Source organism: Macrobrachium nipponense, chromosome 32 (genome assembly GCF_015104395.2).
Source record: "Macrobrachium nipponense isolate FS-2020 chromosome 32, ASM1510439v2, whole genome shotgun sequence".
NCBI lineage: Eukaryota > Metazoa > Arthropoda > Malacostraca > Decapoda > Palaemonidae > Macrobrachium > Macrobrachium nipponense.
Window position 1 is genome coordinate 67,863,092 of NC_061094.1, and position 20,000 is coordinate 67,883,091.

A 20,000-nucleotide genomic window follows, 5' to 3' on the forward strand; every position below is an offset into this window, starting at 1 on the left:
CCTCGTCAGGTGACCAAAAGTGTGTGTGTGTGTGTGTGTGTGCGTGTGTGTGCGCGCGAGTGTTTGTGTGCACATGTATATGTCCTCCTGGACCACAACCACCCATGCTGTGCGTCACGGAGAATCCGCTTTTATAACCAGCTAAAGCGAGGGAAGTATCTCAATGGGTGTGTGTATAAATAACCATCTAATTATTACTATTATCACACTATGTATCCGTCTACTTCTGGCCATCTCACGGTCATGTATTTTTGCATCCTGCCAAAAGTCAAAAGGGTATTTTTGACGCACACATGGTTTCAGTTTCTCTTTCTTTCTCTTGCGCGTTGTCTGTCTGTTTGCAAAATTCTTCTTCTTCTTCTTCTCGTTCGTGTAGACTAATGTAATTAACACTTTCCCTCTAATGTATAAAAATATATTCGAATTTAGCGTTAACAATATTTTTGCGTAGCTGCGCGATATTCAATCTTAAAGCTAATATCCTAATCTAACTGGTCTTTAATATACTCAAAAATAGTTTCCATGGTTTCTTGTTGATGCAGAGCACAATAGCAATAAATTCAGAACTTAGTTTTCACGTACGAATACATACATACATACATACATACATACATACATACATACATACATACATACATACATACATACATACATGGCAATTCAGTTTCCTAGTCCACAGCTTGGCAACATTCGTAATTCAAGAGAACCTTTCACATTAGACCGTGACACATTCTCCGTACCGAAGGTAAAACATGGCAACATGCTCAGTAGAAATAAATACGCCCATCTCTCTCTCTCTCTCTCTCTCTCTCTCTCTCTCTCTCTCTCTCTCTCTCTCTCTCTCTCTCTCTCTCTCTCTCTCTCTCTCTCTCTCTGGACGACTGTCCTGAGATACCATTCACTTTTTAGCACGATTTTTCTAACTTTCTTATCCTGAATGAATATTTTTGATCACTTATATTCATAAAATCAGTGTTTGTAGCAGGGAAAAAAATGGCAAGCTGATTGAAGATACGGCTACTAACCTCATGCTTTCCTCCACTCAAGCTGTCACCCACACCAGCTGACTAGCTACCATGCTTATCATTTAATATTTAGATGAATGGAGTATTTAATGAGAGAGCTAGATTCATCCAACTCTCGAGACTAGCAGAAGAAAAGAGCTATCTTGTTTTGCTCTATAGTAATTCTTTTAAGTACCTGCTTAAATTAGTTTCTTTCAAACCTTTCCTCTTGCAACTCCATGCTAAGAATTTAGCTTCAAATGATCCTGAAGCTGCACTGGGTTGAATTCTATCTCTAAAATAGCAAGATAAGAGATGAAATCTTCTTCACTTTTAATGGTATTTGCGAGCCAATTCACGTTTTTCTTCTGACAATTCAATTCATCAAAATGCAACACATTCTTACCAAGTAAGAATGCCTTGACCAGCACCTATTCATTTCTGTTGTCGTTTGATGTTAGTGAAGCTATTATTGCAAGCTACCAATATTAATGAGAAAAGCTAAGTCATTTTACTTCTACGTTTCCTTTAAAAGTGAATTTGTTTCCGAGAACTTTTTTCTTCTTCTTACCCTCTGCAAAACACATTTTCACCTTCCTTAATCACCTTTCAAATGCTGATCACGTGAACCTTCTTCATTCTTTTTAATAAGCATCCGTTGGCATCGGGCTAATCTGTCCACATAAAAAAAAGGGGCACCTTATTCGTACACCATATCCTATTGGCGTCACATGCAAGCCTTTTTGCAGTCGACTAGAATATGTATGGCATTTTTATTCGAGTTTATAAATAAGATCACATTTGTATTAATACTCGTCACGTCGGGGTATTCAAGACGACAAGCAATCATACCCGCTCTCTCGTTTAGGGCAGCATTTTCGCGCCTGGCAATGAGTTCTCTGAAAGAAAACATTGAAAAAGAACCTTAGCGAGTAAAGTTGGGAGAATAACCGTAACAAAAGTAAGAACTGTGATATATTTAACGACTTGTACGCCACTGCTACTACCACAAGATCAGCAACAACTATCATTCTAAAATGCGCGCAGCACACACACACGCACACACACACACACACACACACACATATATATATATATATATATATATATATATATATATATATATATATATATAGTATATAATATATATATATATATATATATATATACATATATATATATATATATATATATATATATATATATATATATATATATATATATCAACCTGTTAACCTCATGATAGGTCGAATTTCGGTTTATGCCAATGAGCAATAAAAAGTAGGAAAATAAATCATTCTAAAAATAATTTCCCTTCTCACACAAGCACTGCACAGTTACCTGTATTGCACACACTCTCTCTTCTCTTAGAAAAGGCGGTTATGGGATGAGCATACTAGTACCCACGTTACTAAGCAACCCAATGAACTAGCCACCTTGTCGAGTAGATAATTCAATGCTCCGGTCAACAGAGGTACAAGGGAATTTGAGCGAATAATACATTATGCATTCTGCTTCCGCTCTGGTGTGTGTGTGTGTGTGTGTGTGTGCGTGTTTGTGTGTGTATACAGGCTAATAGGTACTACATACACGATGATCAAGAGATACGTCTCCAAAGGACGACTAAGCAATCGACAGGTACATTAGTTCCTTCAGGACGATCTCCACCCAGCTGATTTATAATATCACCCGAAGCATTAACTTACATATATATATATATATATATAGATATATATATATATATATATATATATATATATACATATAATATATATATGTGTGTGTGTGTGTGTATATAAAGGGAATTGCTAACAATGCTCGATTTAGTATGTTGCGATTCCCTCAGAGAATAAAGCAAGGTTGGTTCAAGGCAATTGCGTGATGGATTTGCGAGTTCCCCGCTGTTCTTTACTCAACTGTTCTCTCATATTTCTTGCGTTTGCATTTTCTGACCATCGGATTACTTTCTTCACTTTCTTTTTTCCCTTTTCGGTCCATTCCCTTTATACGGTTTTTCATTATTTCCCTCGATCTGCTCTTGTCGCTTCATCTTCCTATGTTTATTTTATGAAAATTGTGTCGTTCTGTAAGCTAACAGAGTTTATTATGATGGCCCAAACAACCATTTTCATTTACCTATTGCCAAATATTTTTGGACACGCACAAATGCTCCACTGTATGCCCTTAATACTCACTTTCCAGGCACAATATTTGCCAGTGAGTATATTCTTATATTTCATAACGTCACGTTACACACATCGTCTGGCAATTTGTACTATTAACCAAAGGTTTTTTAACTCTATTTCCTGCACCTCTGATTTTCCTGCTATGCTGAGTAGCTTCACTTATCACGAACTTTCTTCTTAAAACCTGAGTTATTTCAGAAGATTTTCTTGTCTTCCATTAATATATTGTCTGGTCCTTTTGATACCGAAAAAAAACTATTCTACGTATTTCTGCTACTAGTGTACTTACTTTAGTGTATTTCCTTTTTGTTCGTTTCTTTCACAGTTCTGTAAATCTCCCGTTTCGATTTCCGACATCCACAATTCACTTCATTCATGTTTGGTTACGCCAGTCTTCTTTATAACGCCTTCATTTTTCTCTACACCGTTTTATGAGCACAGTTTAATTCTGTTGCTCACAAAAACCTCTGAAATTTCTGCCACTGGTGACAACGACTCTTTCACCTATTTTTTCAAGCCCCATCTATAGATGATGGCACACTAAGACAAAATGAGACATTATAAACAATGTTTTATATGCATGGATATATATGCAGTACCCATAAAATGTTGTGCAAATCATCAAAAAGATCATAACTTCTCCGGGTCATAACATAGAAAACTCGATCGCCTCGCGCCAGCGGTTCTGAAGTCACCAGGACAAAAATAAATATCTACATAAATAAATGTGTTCTATTCTTTCCCCTGATTTATCTGTTGCTCCAGCAGTCAGTGAGTCATGTCTCTTTCATCTGCCCGTTTCAAGTGTAACTAATTCTATTGTTTATGGGGCTATTTCAGTGGCCTCCAAGCCATTTTTTTTAGCAGTTTTTGTTTTCTTCTTTTTTTATGAATTTTTTTTTTTTTTTTTATAGTGGGACTTGTTTTTATAGTCCTACGAGAAAGAGAGGTAACGTAATCAGCTCTGACTTATTATACGTCAGGTTAATCATGCTTGGAGGAGGTTATTTTCAATAAACATAAGCTACATTTTCATCCAATGTTTCAAAACACGGTCACGTTTCTATCTTCAGTTGTAGGGCTTCCCTTTCTGAAGTCCGCACCGACCTCTGACTGATCATATGTCCTAAGGCATAACTCATAGGTCGTAGGTTCCTAGAACCGGGAGCCCTTTTCGGGTTACCTGATGGTGGGTTTTGAAGGTCGTCTGTCTTCTCAAAGAAGCTCATAAAATCTTATGGGGCGTTTGAAAGTTTTTTTTTACAGAGGTGGTGCAATTTACTTCGAATTTTACGTCATATGTGAGTTCATTTAACTCCATTTTCTCGTAATTTTGAACATATCCATACTGCCATCTAATGAATTTTTCATAATGTACTCTGAGGGTTCTATTTTTTTTACTGGGTGTATTTATGTTTCTTCATGTTTCCCATAAACTGCTGCTTAAAATTCCACAATCTTAGATGGTTCTGAGTACATAGTACATTTGCAATGATCAAAATATTAATTATCAAATGATTCCTCTTGTATCCCTCTGACTTTATTATACTTTCTTAAATAGCCATAATGAGAACAGCTGTCTTAGTTTCATTCCTTCAAGATTCCCATTCATTTCTCTGCTTAGAACTCAATAATATTATTAATGATGTAGGTCAGCTACAGCTTCAATAACATTTTATACTGAACGTACCATAGGTCCCAGTTTTTCAAGTTACACAGCCCTAGATTCACAGTTCCTTTTTCTACGAGTTTCCATCAAAGTGTTACCTGTACCTGTTTTTCACTCATGTTATTTCTGTCCTGTCCTGTATGCAGAATACGTGGAAGAGGAAGTGAAACGAGTAGAAGAGGAAAGGCAGAGAGGAAAACAGAAGAGAACATCATCTGCCTGGGAATCTTGCCCATCAGACTTGGCAGTTTTTAACTAGTGATGGCCTCGATGTTAGCAGAGAGCAGTCAATGTTCTTGCTAAACGCGATAATCTCTGCATGGTAGAGGATTTTGGACATGGCTGTGTTGGGGATGCTTCCTACAAAAGCTCTAGAAGCTGTTACAAATTTTGATTATGGCTCTCTGTAAGGCAGTTCCATTTACCTGGCGAACTTTGATCATGGCCACATGCTAGACTGTCTCTTTGAAAACCTCTGGTACTGGTTACGAATTGTGGTTGTGGCTGTCCTTGGCGACGTTTCGTTTATAGCCGTATGCCGGTTGGGAATTTGGAGTAATGTTGCCGGTGGGGCAGCTTCTTTCAGAAAATGCAGTTTTGAATTTAACCTGTGGCTATTACTGGGGTCATGAAGGTGTTTTGAATTTGCGAGGTTCACTTCCGTCAATTCCTCTTGTGGATATTGTGAATTTCGATTACGGCTGTTTGTATCACCCTTGTGCCTGGAAGCTCTTGTGTACGTGTGAACTTTGATCATGTAAATTCTAATTATCAATACTTTGATCTCATCAGCAGCTGACAGAGGTTTATTTTGAGTTTATTTTGATCCTAGGTGTCGCCTGTGGTATTTTGCAAAAAAACTTGCGGCAGTTTTGAATTTTGATCAGCTGCTAAGTTCAACAAACAAATAACTTTATGAAATAAAAAGTCACAGTTTGCCATACGTTTTATGAAATTACTTTTAATCTGCTACCTAAGAGATCGTAATGTCAGGTATAACTTACTAAAGCTGTAGATGAACAAACATGTAAAACGGCTGTTTGGGTATTTATGATACGATGGGTTCATTTCATACAGTCAGTAGTCATATATAAACACAACATGAGCATTTTTCGTTTTTATGAAGATTGTAAAAAAAAAATGCACAAAATAAAATAAGAGCTTACTTCAACCTCTTCATTCGGTCATTTCTCTTTACAATCTCAAATTGGATGTGCCCCCTGTTTTCGAACCTCTATTCAAGCCGCCTTTGAGGGTCACACTAAATCACAACGATAATATTAAGGGGTGACTAAGCTGAAATAGGTATGTTGTGCAGTGGAAGTCATCCAGTCCTTGAAAACTAAAGCTTATTGTAGTCCACCTGTGCCGTTTTATCACTGGGATAAGACTTCCTGTCGCATACCTTAGATTATCAGAACCAAAAGTCGCAGGGCCTGACAGGAACACTCATTACTTATTCTCCTTCTAGGAGTGGGAAATCATGTTAGTTTTTAAATGTCCAAAGAATGCGTCGCTTTTCTATTTGTTTTAATTAAATATCTAGCCAAGTTCCAGTGTTCCTAGGCCGGATGATTTTTCACCTGCTCAATGGGTAATATTTATGAATATTTAAATGCTTAATTATAGTAAAAATCCAAAAGTTGCTGACTAAGCACCGGTAGAATAAAAACTAGGCAGTTTTATCAAAAGTCTTCAGTAAATTTGAGATGCTCTGTTGGCCTAACCTTTATACTTGCTCTTCAGGTCACTTTCAAAAGCGTCGTCATTTCACCAAATTATGAATACCATGGGAAACCACCTATGTCATTATATCGTATCTTCATAAAACAATTGCTAGAAAATCGTAAAATTGAATCTATTATTCATTGGCTGCATTCCCCCTCATGCTATTCATATCAGCAGTGTCCCCCAACTATTGGTACTAAACAGCTACTGTCACTGACAGAAATAAAACAACAACTGGAGAACATATGTGATAACTCCAGGCTTTTATAAATACCCACCGCTTCGGCTGACGACAGTCAGGAAAAGAACGCTGATAACTCCGTATGGTAATCCGCTTAGATTTCAAATGTTTTTCATGATAAAGATCCGAGAATGTGAAACAAAGTACAAATACTAGAATAAGCAAAGAATACATACATCTACAATTAAAACCCCATAATTACATAGGTTACACACGAAGAAATCATATCTACAGCCTGGTCAGAAAATATTTGCATGCGCCATTTGTATAATTACTGAATTTACGCACAGGTTTTCTTGGGTCACAAGAACATGACACCAGCATTTCTCATGAAATTAACGCTTTCACTGGCATTGTCTTCGCGTTTATTGTTATTATCTTTATCTTTATCATTCGTCATAATTAAAAGATTATTTTTTTTTGCAATGTTGTCCTTGATACAATTACTATTATTGTGGTTATTATCATGGTTACAATTACCGGTGTCACGGTTATTAATTATTAAGTGCATCTTGTCTATAGATGATAGATAGAAGAGGCTACTGCTATTCGGTGGACTACTACTAGCATGATACGCGACTTTCATCACTGTTTACTACTTAAGTCTTGGGATGGTTATTTCTGGCTCCCCGATGCCACCACAGCCTTTGCCTTAAGCCAGCTACTTCTTCGATGGCGGCGTCTGTGACGACTACTGATTTATGACGTCAAGTGATTTGTGACGTCACGGACATCACTGTGACGTCAGGGATTTCTTCGCCTCGCCATTTCAGCATGACGTATTTCAGATGCACGGTATTATCTTGATTAGTACGACAACACCCATTTCGGTCGAAAATTAAATTCATATAAGATGGGTCGAGAAGATAAGGCCCCGACCTGTCGTCACAAATGGCAGAATTATAAGAGAGGGCCCGTTCTGCAAATTCCAGCCCTAGAGATATATATATTATATATTATTATATATAATATATATATATAGATATATATATATATATATATATATATATATATAAGTGATGCTAGTTAAAGAAATATCTTTTTGATAGAAAAACTATCTCTCTCTCTCTCTCTCTCTCTCTCTCCTCTCTCTCTCTCTCTCTCTCTCTCTATCTCTCTCTCTCTCTCCTCTCGATATATATATATATATATATATATATATATATTATATATATATATTATTTTTATGATGAAGACACCTTGGCCTATCCACCCGGGCAATCCTCTCTCACTATATCATATATCATCATATATATATATATCATCATATATATATATACATATCTATATATATATATATATATATATATATATATATATATATATATCTTCATCACAAAAATATATATTAATATATATATATATATATATAGATCAGATAGATAGATAGAATAGATAGATAGATAGATAGATATACAGTTTTTCTATCAAAAAGATATTTCTTTAACTAGCATCACTTTTTTCCCCTTTAAAGGATTGCCTAACTCGTGAGTTGCACTATCGGTTCTCGTCAAATCTTTCTTAACAAAAAGCCTACAAAAAGGCAAATAATCTATCGCTTGTATGAACCGAAAGACCCACAATGGATTCTTAAGGAACAGGCTTAAGTTACCACAAAAGAACCTCACTCTAAAATGTCCTCGTCCTGAAAGGGCAGTAAATAACGTAAACCAGGTTATTGGTCAGTCCATCAGTAATTCCTGGATGATATTTTCATAGGAATTAGGACTCTGAAAAATAAATCCAAGACGAATGCGAGGATATTCTAGAGGGTTACGTCCTTTTGATGTTCATGCTACTTTTCGATGTGAATATATTTCACGAGTGAAAGTTATCATTTTCACGGGTGTAGGAAAATTCCTTGTACGTAACGAGGACTACTGATAGCATTAAATGAGAGAGAGAGAGAGAGAGAGAGAGAGAGAGAGAGAAGAGAGAGAGAGAGAGAGAGGGGGGGGAGGCAAAGTCACAACACTGTAGAAAATAATGAAGAAACAGTGCACAACAGTATCACTGACATAAATCATATAACCTTATCGCATATCATCAGAGAGAGAGAGAGAGAGAGAGAGAGAGAGAGAGAGAGAGAGAGAGAGAGAGAGTCCTGCCATCCAATTCATTCCGAGTTCATCATGTGATACTGATAGAGATATTGTTAGCAGATGATGAAATATAATCTTTGGCAACGAGATAGCTTACTGCTTCTTGACCTATCCTAGGAGAAATGCAATGAAGAGTTTATGTAAGGTGTTTACATTGGAACACACACACTCTCTCTCTCTCTCTCTCTCTCTCTCTCTCTCTCTCTCTCTCTCTCTCTTCTTCTTCTCTCTTCTTCTTCTTCTTCTCTTCTTTATCCTCTTCTTCTATCTCTCTTCTGTCTTCTTCTTCTTCTTCTTCTTTTCTTTCCTCCTCCTTCCTCCTCCTACGCGCAGTAAATAGCATTGTACTAAATGCTCGGCACAGGAGAACTTTGAAATTTACTCTGTGTTGACTACTGAATTTCACCGTCAACACACACGTATGACAACAACACGTAATATTGGGCCAAAACAAGTTTAATCAAACCGAAATCTTAAATATTTTCCTCTTCTATTAATCATTAATTGTAAAGTATATTTTACATAAATATAATCATGCGTGCTTCACAGTCAAACAATCCTTCTCTCTCTCTCTCTCTCTCTCTCTCTCTCTCTCTCTAACATTATTATTATTATTTGTTTTAATATCTATTTCACACCCTCTTCCTAACTGAGAGAAATCGATCTTTTTTCTCAATATTTTTTCTGTAATATGATCAGTTCTATTACTTCCATTAACGTTATCATGCAGTGAAATACAACAAATGTTTATCACGTGAAAAAGGAATCTGTCTCGGTGCCAAAGTAAATACAGTGTCATAGACGGCCAAAATTCAAGTTAAGGAAGCCATTGCATGAAGGGAATATTATCTCAAATAGAAGCAGATATAGGAAAGGTCAAATTAAAGATTCACAAAAAAACGGCAGAATTGGAAGAGAGGCAGAATACAGAGTGAGAAAATATATGATGATATTTAATAAAAGGTGAAAAAATAATTTAAGTAAATGCAGGAAACTACGAAAGAAAAAAAATCTGTTCATAGTTTATTAACAGTGCGGACCATGCCACACAGCCCGAAGATTACGTGAGTAAGTTTAGCATGCTTGAGTGTGTGAATGTTTACGCTAGTCTCTTTGGGGCGTGTACGCTCCTGCCACCTGGTGTCCAATCGCCTGACTGACTGCCACCTGTAGTCTAACAGGCTTGGAGGAGGAAGATAAGCTCCTCTCATGAGACTGCAGGGAATAGCCTACGAGTGAAAAAGGCCAAGTGAAGCGATTTGCTTTCTTTTGTTCTTTTTTCGTCCTTTGATGCAAGTAAAATTAATCTACTGCATTTGACCAAGAATACTGATATACACACATACATATATAACATGCTTGTAATACCAGAAGTTACATAGGCAAATACCAGAAGTTACATAGGCAAAACTTTATTACTTATTGAACGATACTCAGTTTTTAGCAATGATAAGGAGTAAATCTTCGCTTCGGAGTAAGTTCTTCAATAAAATGGAAACAGCACGATGTAATGTCAATTCCTTTACTTTCCAATATTTCTTTAATCCCAAATAAAGGCGCGTTTTGCTGTTTCTGTTTCAAATTCTTGCAGGTGTCTGTGAAAACCAGACTTTCCAACAGATGGAGGGTGAGAGTTAGATCTCGTTCTATAAAGATGCATTGTTCCCTTTTTAAAACAGTTCTTATCGAAAGGAGAATGAATTTCCTTATGGTTATACTGTTTTCGTGTTATACGTTGCTAATGTTACTGCGATACTTCATCCTCGCGAGGATTTAAGGGTCATAGTTGCTTATTATGTCATTTTTAACAAACATGTAGACAAATCTTTTAAATCCCCCTAATATTTAACCCACAAACATAATCGCCTCTCTCTCTCTCTCTCTCTCTCTCTCTCTCTCTCTCTCTCTCTCTCTCGCATATATATATATATATATATATATATATATATATATATATATATATATATATATATAATATATATCTTGCAGTTCCACAATGGTCCCGTAGGTGAAGTACCCTGAAGATGACTTTGGAATAAAAGTTGAAAGTCTTGGTACCTCCTTTCATTTTCACGTGAGGATCTCTTATATAATATATTATATATATATATATATATATATATATATATATATATATATACATATATATATATATAGTAAATATATTTTATATATATATAATTGTTGAAAACGTGACACAGAGGTTAGTAAGGCTAATGAACGAAGAGTAGAGACAAGAATAGTGTGGGGATCAAGCGTTCACCTATGAAAAAGTCATGCAAGATGGTTGACAGTAAGGAGAAAAATCTGTAACTTGGAATGACGAAGTCTTGATGATATAAGCAAAACATGGGTCATATCATGACGAAGAGAGAGTAAATCTTTTGTTGAAAAAAATTGCAGGGGTGGGGTGGGACGGGGAGTGAGGGGCGGAGGTTAGGGGTTCAGAGACAATACCATGTTTTTGTCTTCGTGGCTGATTAATATCTTTATTTATGGAGTGCTGTGAGAAGACAGAAAAGGGACAGTAGGTGCTAACTGTACATTCAGAAGTATGGGATAAGAAAAAGGGTCGTCACTGTGGCTTGGGATGGCTGATGTCTGCAGAAGATACACAAAGGATAATGGAGACAAAACTTTGACGTTACAATAACTGTAAAGATGAAGGATATGAAAATAAATGGAAATCAATGCGACATGAGCAAAGAATTTCATAGTGAATGATAGATGAACAGACGTGATAAGAGAGGTTTAACTCGGAAAACCTAATATACATATTTAGGCAACTTATATGTATAATATGATTACATTATATTAATTATCATATATACTAGAATATAGTTTATACATGATATATAACATACTTATTACATATATTAATTATATAATGTATAATGATTGGATAAATATATATATATATATAGAATATAAAATATCATTATATAAATTATATAGATTATATATATATTATATAATAATATATATTATATATATACATACATAGTATATATATTGTATACATATATTAAAATATATATATATATATTATATATATATATATATTATTAATCAATATATGATATTATATTATATAACCACTGGACTTCTTTCAGGCCCCGTCTCACTTTCCTGACACTTTTAGGGCTCATTTTACAGTCAATGATGGAAAATCGGCCGGGGGGGGGGGGGGTGGAATTTTTTGTTCTGTTAAGCGTCTGCAGAAATGAATGCTTGTTTGTGTCCGCGTGTTTATTGACTTGTTTGAAGAATTAATTTTTACCAGGAAGTCGGGTATCATTACAGCCGCAGTTATTGATTTTTTTATTATAATCTATATAGAGAATTCAAATGGTTTAGGATTTTTACGTCGTTTTACTCGTGCATCTCGTTAACTTTATAGTGAGTCACAGGCTGGAATGTTTAGGGGGGGAGGGGGGCGGAATGTTCGATGGACTATCTATGGCCATCCTTTTGGAAACGTCGTCAGTCACCCTGGTAAGTGAGTGGTCAGATAACTTATAATCAATCAAACAATCATTTTGGATAAAAACAGTTAATGAAAGAAAACTGGGGTCTGGACGCTTTACCAATTCGCAAATTTAACAAATTTTTTAGCAAGAAACCAGATCCGCGCGAAAGGCAATGTTTCAAATACTGTTTAACATATTGGTACACGAAGTTTATAAGGGCCGTTTCACCACAAAGGAAGTTACGTACAGCCAAGAAGCTCTAATCTTGGTCATTACATCTTATAAACTTATATAAGGTCCAGTGGTAAAAGCATATATCCTTGGCTGGACGACAGCAAGTTTAAATGTGGAGTTAAATACCTGCAGATTATCGTTGTTTTACAAAGGAAAACAAAGTTAGGAATAATTTATTGTCATTATATAAAGATGAAAGAAACGAGAGGGCCAAAGTAAACACATTCAACTAAACACTTTTTAGCATTTTTTCCAAGCCGTAATAATTCTACATCGGGAGTCCTTCGATTGGACACGACAGTTTTTCTATGCATAACAACAGTTTCTCGCTAAACAAGACAGTCTTCAACACTAGTATTAAGCAGTGGCCGGTGTGTGTGAGTGTGTGGTGATTTGAAAACGGATGTCATTATCAACCCCTTAACTCCAAGCAAAGTTACGAAACGATAACTACTGTGGAGATGTCAGGAAAACTAAGATAATTTACTAAAACCGACAGCTAAAAATCCCTCGTGAATAATTTGGAAAGAAGAATAACAAATCAATTATTGTTTCATTTCCCACTTTCTGAAGATGACCGCATTTTCAACTATATCCGTCTTTTCTTCATTTTCCAACTGCATCCGTCTTTTCTTCTGGTAAACATAAAATGACATAAAATGAGTCTGGCCTGAACTGGTTTTCGCTGGATGTCAGTTTCGAGTCTGGCAGAATCAGCTTTTGCGGTTTGCTGTTACCATTGTATGCGTTACTGCGCAATAATATCTGCGCGTTAAGGTCTTACTTGGCTTTTCCCTTTTATATATCTTTACAAAATGAAATATCCTTTCCTACATCCGAGTGTATGTATAAGATACATAAAAACATATATATATATATATATATATATATATATATATATATATATATATATATATATATATATAATCTGTGTGTGTGTATCAGGCTGCAAACCTCATTCCTTTCTCTGCTTGGAAGGGACACCACAACCAAATAACCTGCTGAGGTTAACAGAAAAAATTGATTTATATGGAAACATAAGGTAGCATGCTTTACTCCATGGGATCGACCTCGGGCATTATATATATACATATATATATAGTCGATTACATATGTAACAAATTAACAAAATCTTACCCTGTCCTTGTCCAATCCTCTATCCGTAAACCTATTTATTTCTGGAAACTAAAAAAGCTATTTCAAGGTTTGATTCTGTAAGTATTAAAGATAGCACTGCCAATCATAATACATTCCAAACTGCACCGCTAAAATATCGACAAAAAATCTTCCTCTGAATAGACAAGAACGACCTTACACAAATTTCGTGCAATTTCAATTACTTTGTATCCAGCATTCAAGATTTAGCCGCCGGATTTTCGCATTAATTCTTAAGATCAGCGTCGTGTTTAGTTTAATCATATGAACGTGTCAATAATTAGAATTGGTGAGAATTAGAGGAAGAATGAAAAGGGAGATGGAGGAAAGGTTAGGGGAATAACGAAGCCTGTAATGAGTGTCAGGGAGTCGAATGATAAGATCATTTTGGCCTGCTTATCCAAAATGCGATTCGATGATTAGTGAATAATTTACAGCAGCAATGTTAGTAGTAACAGTAGTAGCCGGTGTCTTGGAGTAAGAAACGGAATCAGTTATCATACTGGTACCTACAACAGCTACAGGAGTAGTAGGAATGGTGTTTGTACACGGAAAAATTGCATTCACAACAATGTCGGTAGCGAAGGTGCATAAAACGTCGTAGCAGTTGAAGCGCTAGAGGGGCTAACGTTAGGGACCGAAATACTTATGAAACATTCTTTCCTATCCCCCCGAAAAGTAATTGCCAAAAATATTTCGAATACTAATCTGAAAGATAAAATCGAAAATCAAATTGATAACTACTTCTTTGGTAAATACTAGTGACGCGTCATCTAAACAATACTATATGATAGGTTTTTAAAGATTTTATGTACATTTTAAGCCGCATATTAGAGCGGGAAGCGTAAAGGTACTTCACGTAACCTAATCTAACCTAACTTAACGCTCTCTCTCTCTCTCTCTCTCTCTCTCCCTTTTTTAATCTGTATATAAACACCGCATATACGATAACGATGAGCGTATGGGAGGATTATATTTGTACTTGAGAGTAGTTATACATCGTTAAATATTATGCAGTGAAACGTAAACGTGTCGAATGTTGAACAGGAGATAAATAAAATAATTGTGTTGATGTATATTCACTGTGCATTTACCTGTATGAGAGAGAGAGAGAGAGAGAGAGAGAGAGAGAGAATTTCATCATGAAATACGAAATACAGCTTTTTGTCGCTTCATCCCAAATGCCAAATCTCACTTCCACTGCCTTTATGGTTTGTGGTTATGATCTGTAAATACTTTTAAGATGCAAATATCATCTGCTAATGATGGCGAATGGTGGTAATGGTGTTGATGTGGTGGCAGTGATGAGGTGATTGTAATAGCTGTTGTTGATGGTGGCGGAGACAGTGTTGGAGAAGAGTTGGTGCTAGCGGTGGTGTTGGTGTTGGTGTTGGTGATGGCAGCAGAGAATTGGTGGGATGGGCACAGCTGGCGCCAGCAGTGGGCAAAGGCGGGCCAGTCGCCAAGCAGTGGGTGCGGGTATCAGAGCGGTGTGGCGCGGGCGTCGTCGTCAGTGTGGTGTGCGGGAGTGTGATGTAGTGCCGGTCCCCCCTCCCCCAGCCAATTTTCTGCCGGAGGGGGCATGAAAGCATGCTGCTGGGTGGTGGACTACTTCAGTGAAGTGTTACCAGTGTTCTCACCGCCGAGTCCATAGAAGAAAAATCCAGTAATGGGGATCCTGGCTGTGGTGGTTCTGGAGGAGGTGGTAGGGGAGACCATCCCCAGAGAACGCCCCTGGGCTCCCCGTCACTGCTACAGCGACACCAGACAGGTGGCCTGCCCACCCACGCCTCCAGCAGCGTGACGCCTACGCCTGTTAGGATATCATCGACGTCATCACCATTATCATCATCATCATCATGGAGGGCCGAAGACGACGACAGGGGCGGGAGGGGAAAGAAAAAGAAAAGAAAGAAGGAAAGGAAAAGGATGGCAAAGGAGGCCAAGCCCCGAAAACGACCACAGCCAAACTCAAGGAACGATGGCTACTGACGAGGAAGACGTGGCGTTACATGAGTGATGCTGGAAAGAAGCTGTTTCCTGATGGCGTCAACCCACAAAAAACGGAAGATATTCCCCGAGTGGAGGAGCACTTCCAAAAAATCAACAACCGAAGCCGTGACTTTATTCTGTGGCCTCAACCTCAAGAATCACCTCGAACAGCCAGAAGAAGACGGAAACGGCTCATGAGCGCAACTTCCGACACAACTGATACTGGAGAGGATTATGCCAGTACCGACGACGAAATTCTAGGGGGGGCAAGTGATTTAAAACATAGAATAGGAGCAGCCATGGGTATGGGCGAAGGGTTAGAAATGGGTATTGGTCATGGGGCTAGTGGAACAGTGGAAATGTCTAATTATCCGGGTATGATGTCCTTAGCTGGAATCAATTATGGTAGTGGAATGACCTATGGACATCAGCCTCTACCAGGTAGTGCATATTCTTATTTGCCTGCCTCTGCATATGGTAGAGAGAGACTCACATCTGTAGGTGAATTGCGGTACGACTTGCCTCCTGAATTATACCAACACTTATTACGAAGTTATGGGTCTTGTAACCTGCAGCATGTAGCCTCAAGACTGATGGAGGAACAGCTGACAGAAGAAGATGAATACGATGAGGATTCTGGTGAACTGCTGGAATTAGGGGGTCTGACTACACGTAGCGTTGGAGCACAAACTGACCCCCATCTTGACATGTGTGTTCAGACAGATGATGATGCGACAGCTGAAGATATGGTTAAAGTTGGAGCTGAATGTCGAAGTGTTACAGAGGCTGCTGCTGCAGCTGCACAGGCAGAAGAGAGAGCCTTAGCACAAGCACAGGAGCTTGCCCAAGCCCAAACCCAGCAGCAATCAAGTAGTCCTGAAGCAAGTCAGAGCAGTACTTCAGTATTAAAGAAACTATGGCAACGAAGAGAAAGTATGGCTGCAGGAAACAAAAGCGAAGATCAATCTATGACTTCTGGTACTGGGAAAGATAATGCAGGCAAGAAATCGTCTGAGAAAGATCGCGATGTGCCTCCTAAGGGAGTTGCCGCTGCTAAACTTATGTGGGCAGAAAAAGCTGCAGCTGCCCAGGGCCTCCCCATCATAGGAATGCCAGCAAATAAAAAGCCCGGTCAAGATAAACCACCGGAAAAGAATAAACTTAAAAATGTGTTCAAATTAGGACTAAAGTGTGATGTAGATCAAGCAACTGGTGCAGTAAAGAAATCTGTGGAGAAAACCAAAATAGATAGATTTAAAACTGTTAACTACGATAAAACTTTAAGAAATATTAAATCCAAGTGGGTTCCAGGGTCAGAAGATGATGAAGAGTTCATGAAGCAGTTTCAGTTTAAAGTTAAGGAAGAGAAAAAAGTCAAGAAAAAATTTAAATGCATCCAAGTGGGCGATCCACTGCCCCAGTGGATTTTAGCAGGATTTCGCATCAACTCTCCTGTAGAAATCATCCACCAACGAAGACTTTCTCGCAGAAGAATTTCTAAAGCAGACTCCAGTGACTTTTCTAGCAGTGAGTGCTCCATGAGTGTGCCCCCTTCTCTACCCACCTCACCAAGGTATTCCATAACTGTAACTGATGAGATGGGCACTCGTGATCTTTTGGTGTCTGAGGCAGAGGCCTTCCGTCTCAGTCAAATGGGTGCTCATATAATGTACAAACGATCCAGTATCGATGCCTCGGTGGACACGAGTGAATTTGATGTTGAAGGGGCGGCTGGGGGCATTCCACCTTATCATCGGTCCATATCAGCCTTACAGGCTTCCGGACACTTGTCTCAAATGATGTACAATTTACGTGGAAGGCAGTCACATCCACAGGTCATACCGGGTCATGGGGCAGCAGGGGGTCAGGGTCACAGAAGTAGCCAGGGTCTACTGCAATCTTTTATTCCCGCAGTGATGCAGAGGACGCGCTCCGGCGGCGGCAGTGGGCAAGCCTCGAGACTTGTGGCCAAGAAGATCTGGCGAGCACGATCGAAAAGTCAGTCTCGTGCCTCGGCAGGGACTACTTCCATTTGGACGCCCATGGTAAGTACTCAACAACGAAACGGCCCTCTGCAGTTCATTTTCTTTCTCGCCTTCTCCTCTCTAAAGAATGGGCGCAGATGGTCATTTACAAAGCTCCTCACTTTCTAAATACGAAAATTACCACAATTCTTCGTCGTTCATTTTAAAAGTCGCCTTATCAAGTCTCTCATTTCCTTGTCATCACTTTTCCTGAGTTTTTGAGCACACGACAATGCCTCTCTGACCACCCAAGCGACAACAGATATACCCTCTCACCTGTCCACCGGCAGCGTTAAGTCGTATCAACTTTATTTTTAGTGTGTGACACGAGTCTTGGACGAGAAAGAAAGAGATGGCTGTGGTGGCCCAAGCCTGGGCCTCCCATTTTCTCTCTCTCTCTCTCTCTCTCTCTCTCTCTCTCTCTCTCTCTCTCTCAAGTGACCACATCGAATAATGGAAGATTTTCATTGCATTTTACCTTGACACAACGATATAGCTTTTAAATTTTTCTAAAAATTCGTTACATTCTTAATAAAACATACATTAATTCAAAAATATTCCATGACAGTCATATTCGATGTCCGAACAAAAGATAAAACAATAATACTAAGTAACTGCCAAGAAGATAGACAGCAGAGGAAGGAGTAATCGGCATTCGAAGCATTATCTCACTGGCCAAATTAAGAACTCGAAAGAAGCTCCAATGGGATTTAACTCTTCATATTTCTGTTTCCTTCTATTATGTTAGGAATTTTATACTAGTTAAGAGAAGTATACGCAACAGCAACAACATGACGCAAATATCTCGGTAAAAGTTTGTTACGAAGCAGGAACATAAGAAACATACATTATAGCAAAACATATTTACTACATCGGCTTATTCACTACTGAGAAAATTATTTTGATTCTATCGAAGAATTCTATGTTTACACAGCAGCATCTTGCAATCACTGACAAACGTCACACAAGCTACCAATGAAATTATGCTCTACTTTCTACAGCAAATGCTAGGAGATGCAACTCGACATTCACATTCACTTTTGACCATCTTGCATTCCTTTACATTGTTCCTTTGATTTATTGTCATCTTACAGTCTGAGGACAAGCGATTAAAGAAACAAAAACCGCAATATACCACTATATATCTATATATATAGATATATATATATATATATATATTATATATATTTTATATATATATATATATATATATATATATATATATATATATATCTATATATGCAGCAAAGACTAACCAATCCAGATTTTTCCAGTTCCGCTGAATTGTAATGAGCTTGCGTTCAGTATAAGAAAATGTAAAAGAATTCATAGATGTGTTGTCTTTAATAACAGATGCCTCAAGTATATACTACGTCGGCATTTAACAAGAATTGCCGGCGCAAAAGTCGAAGGCCAAAGATTGTATATACATTTACATATATGTATATATATATAATTTATATGTATATATATGTGTATATATACATATGTATGTGTGTTTGTGTGTATATACAACTTTTGGAAAAACTGACGAGTTGTGGATGAACCCCATATGCTTAAAACTTCCAATACAAACCGCTTCACACATCTCCAAAGAAGGCTTGTCATGAGGAAGTCTAAACCTTAGCACACATTGCCCTATTCACTTCCATGCTCTGCGCACTCTCTCACTTTCTGAACGTTGAGACCTTTCCCCTACAACAGCTCCTAAACACAATCTATGCAAAACTTTCTTGACCTTCCTTTTCTCTTCCAGCCTAACACTTCCAAATGATATGCATTTACATCCAACTATTGCAGACAAGCATATCCTACGTGAGGGGAAATCGAAAAATAAGACTAAAAAATAAACCCTACTCCATCACCTGTAATTATACCTTCTATCACTTCACTTCTTGATGTTACGTTAACTGTCACTTCTCTGCTAGTTGTACTTACCCGTTAAGTATATCTTGATATACTTACCCGTTAAGTATATCTTAGTTTTACCAGACCACTGAGCTGATTAACAGCTCTCCTAGGGCTGGCCCGAAGGATTAGATTATCTTCACGTGACTAGGAACCAATTGGTTACCTAGCAACGGGACCTACAGCTTATGGTGGGATCCGAACCACACTATATCGAGAAATGAATTTCTATCACCAGAAATAAATTTTTCTGATTCCGCGTTGGCAGAGCCGGGAGTAGAACTGTG

The 20,000-nt window shown here is 37.8% G+C and overlaps 1 protein-coding gene and 1 long non-coding RNA gene across 9 annotated transcripts in view; one reads left to right on the forward strand and one right to left on the reverse strand.

Moving 5' to 3' along the window:
• The window catches only part of LOC135207573 (uncharacterized), a 162,313-nt gene that overhangs the window by 49,072 nt on the left and 93,241 nt on the right, over positions 1-20,000 (reverse strand). The gene's annotated exons all lie outside the window — the stretch shown is intronic.
• LOC135207572 (uncharacterized) overlaps positions 15,047-20,000 on the forward strand; it is an 84,685-nt gene continuing 79,731 nt past the window's right edge. Inside the window, exon 1 of one of the 8 annotated variants that reach the window (XM_064239411.1) lies at positions 15,047-17,826. In XM_064239411.1, the coding sequence (XP_064095481.1) occupies positions 15,649-17,826 (2,178 nt within the window). In that variant the 5' untranslated portion in view covers positions 15,047-15,648. The remainder of the gene's footprint in view (positions 17,827-20,000) is intronic. The other 7 variants (XM_064239410.1, XM_064239415.1, XM_064239414.1 and 4 more) reach the window with 7 other exon arrangements.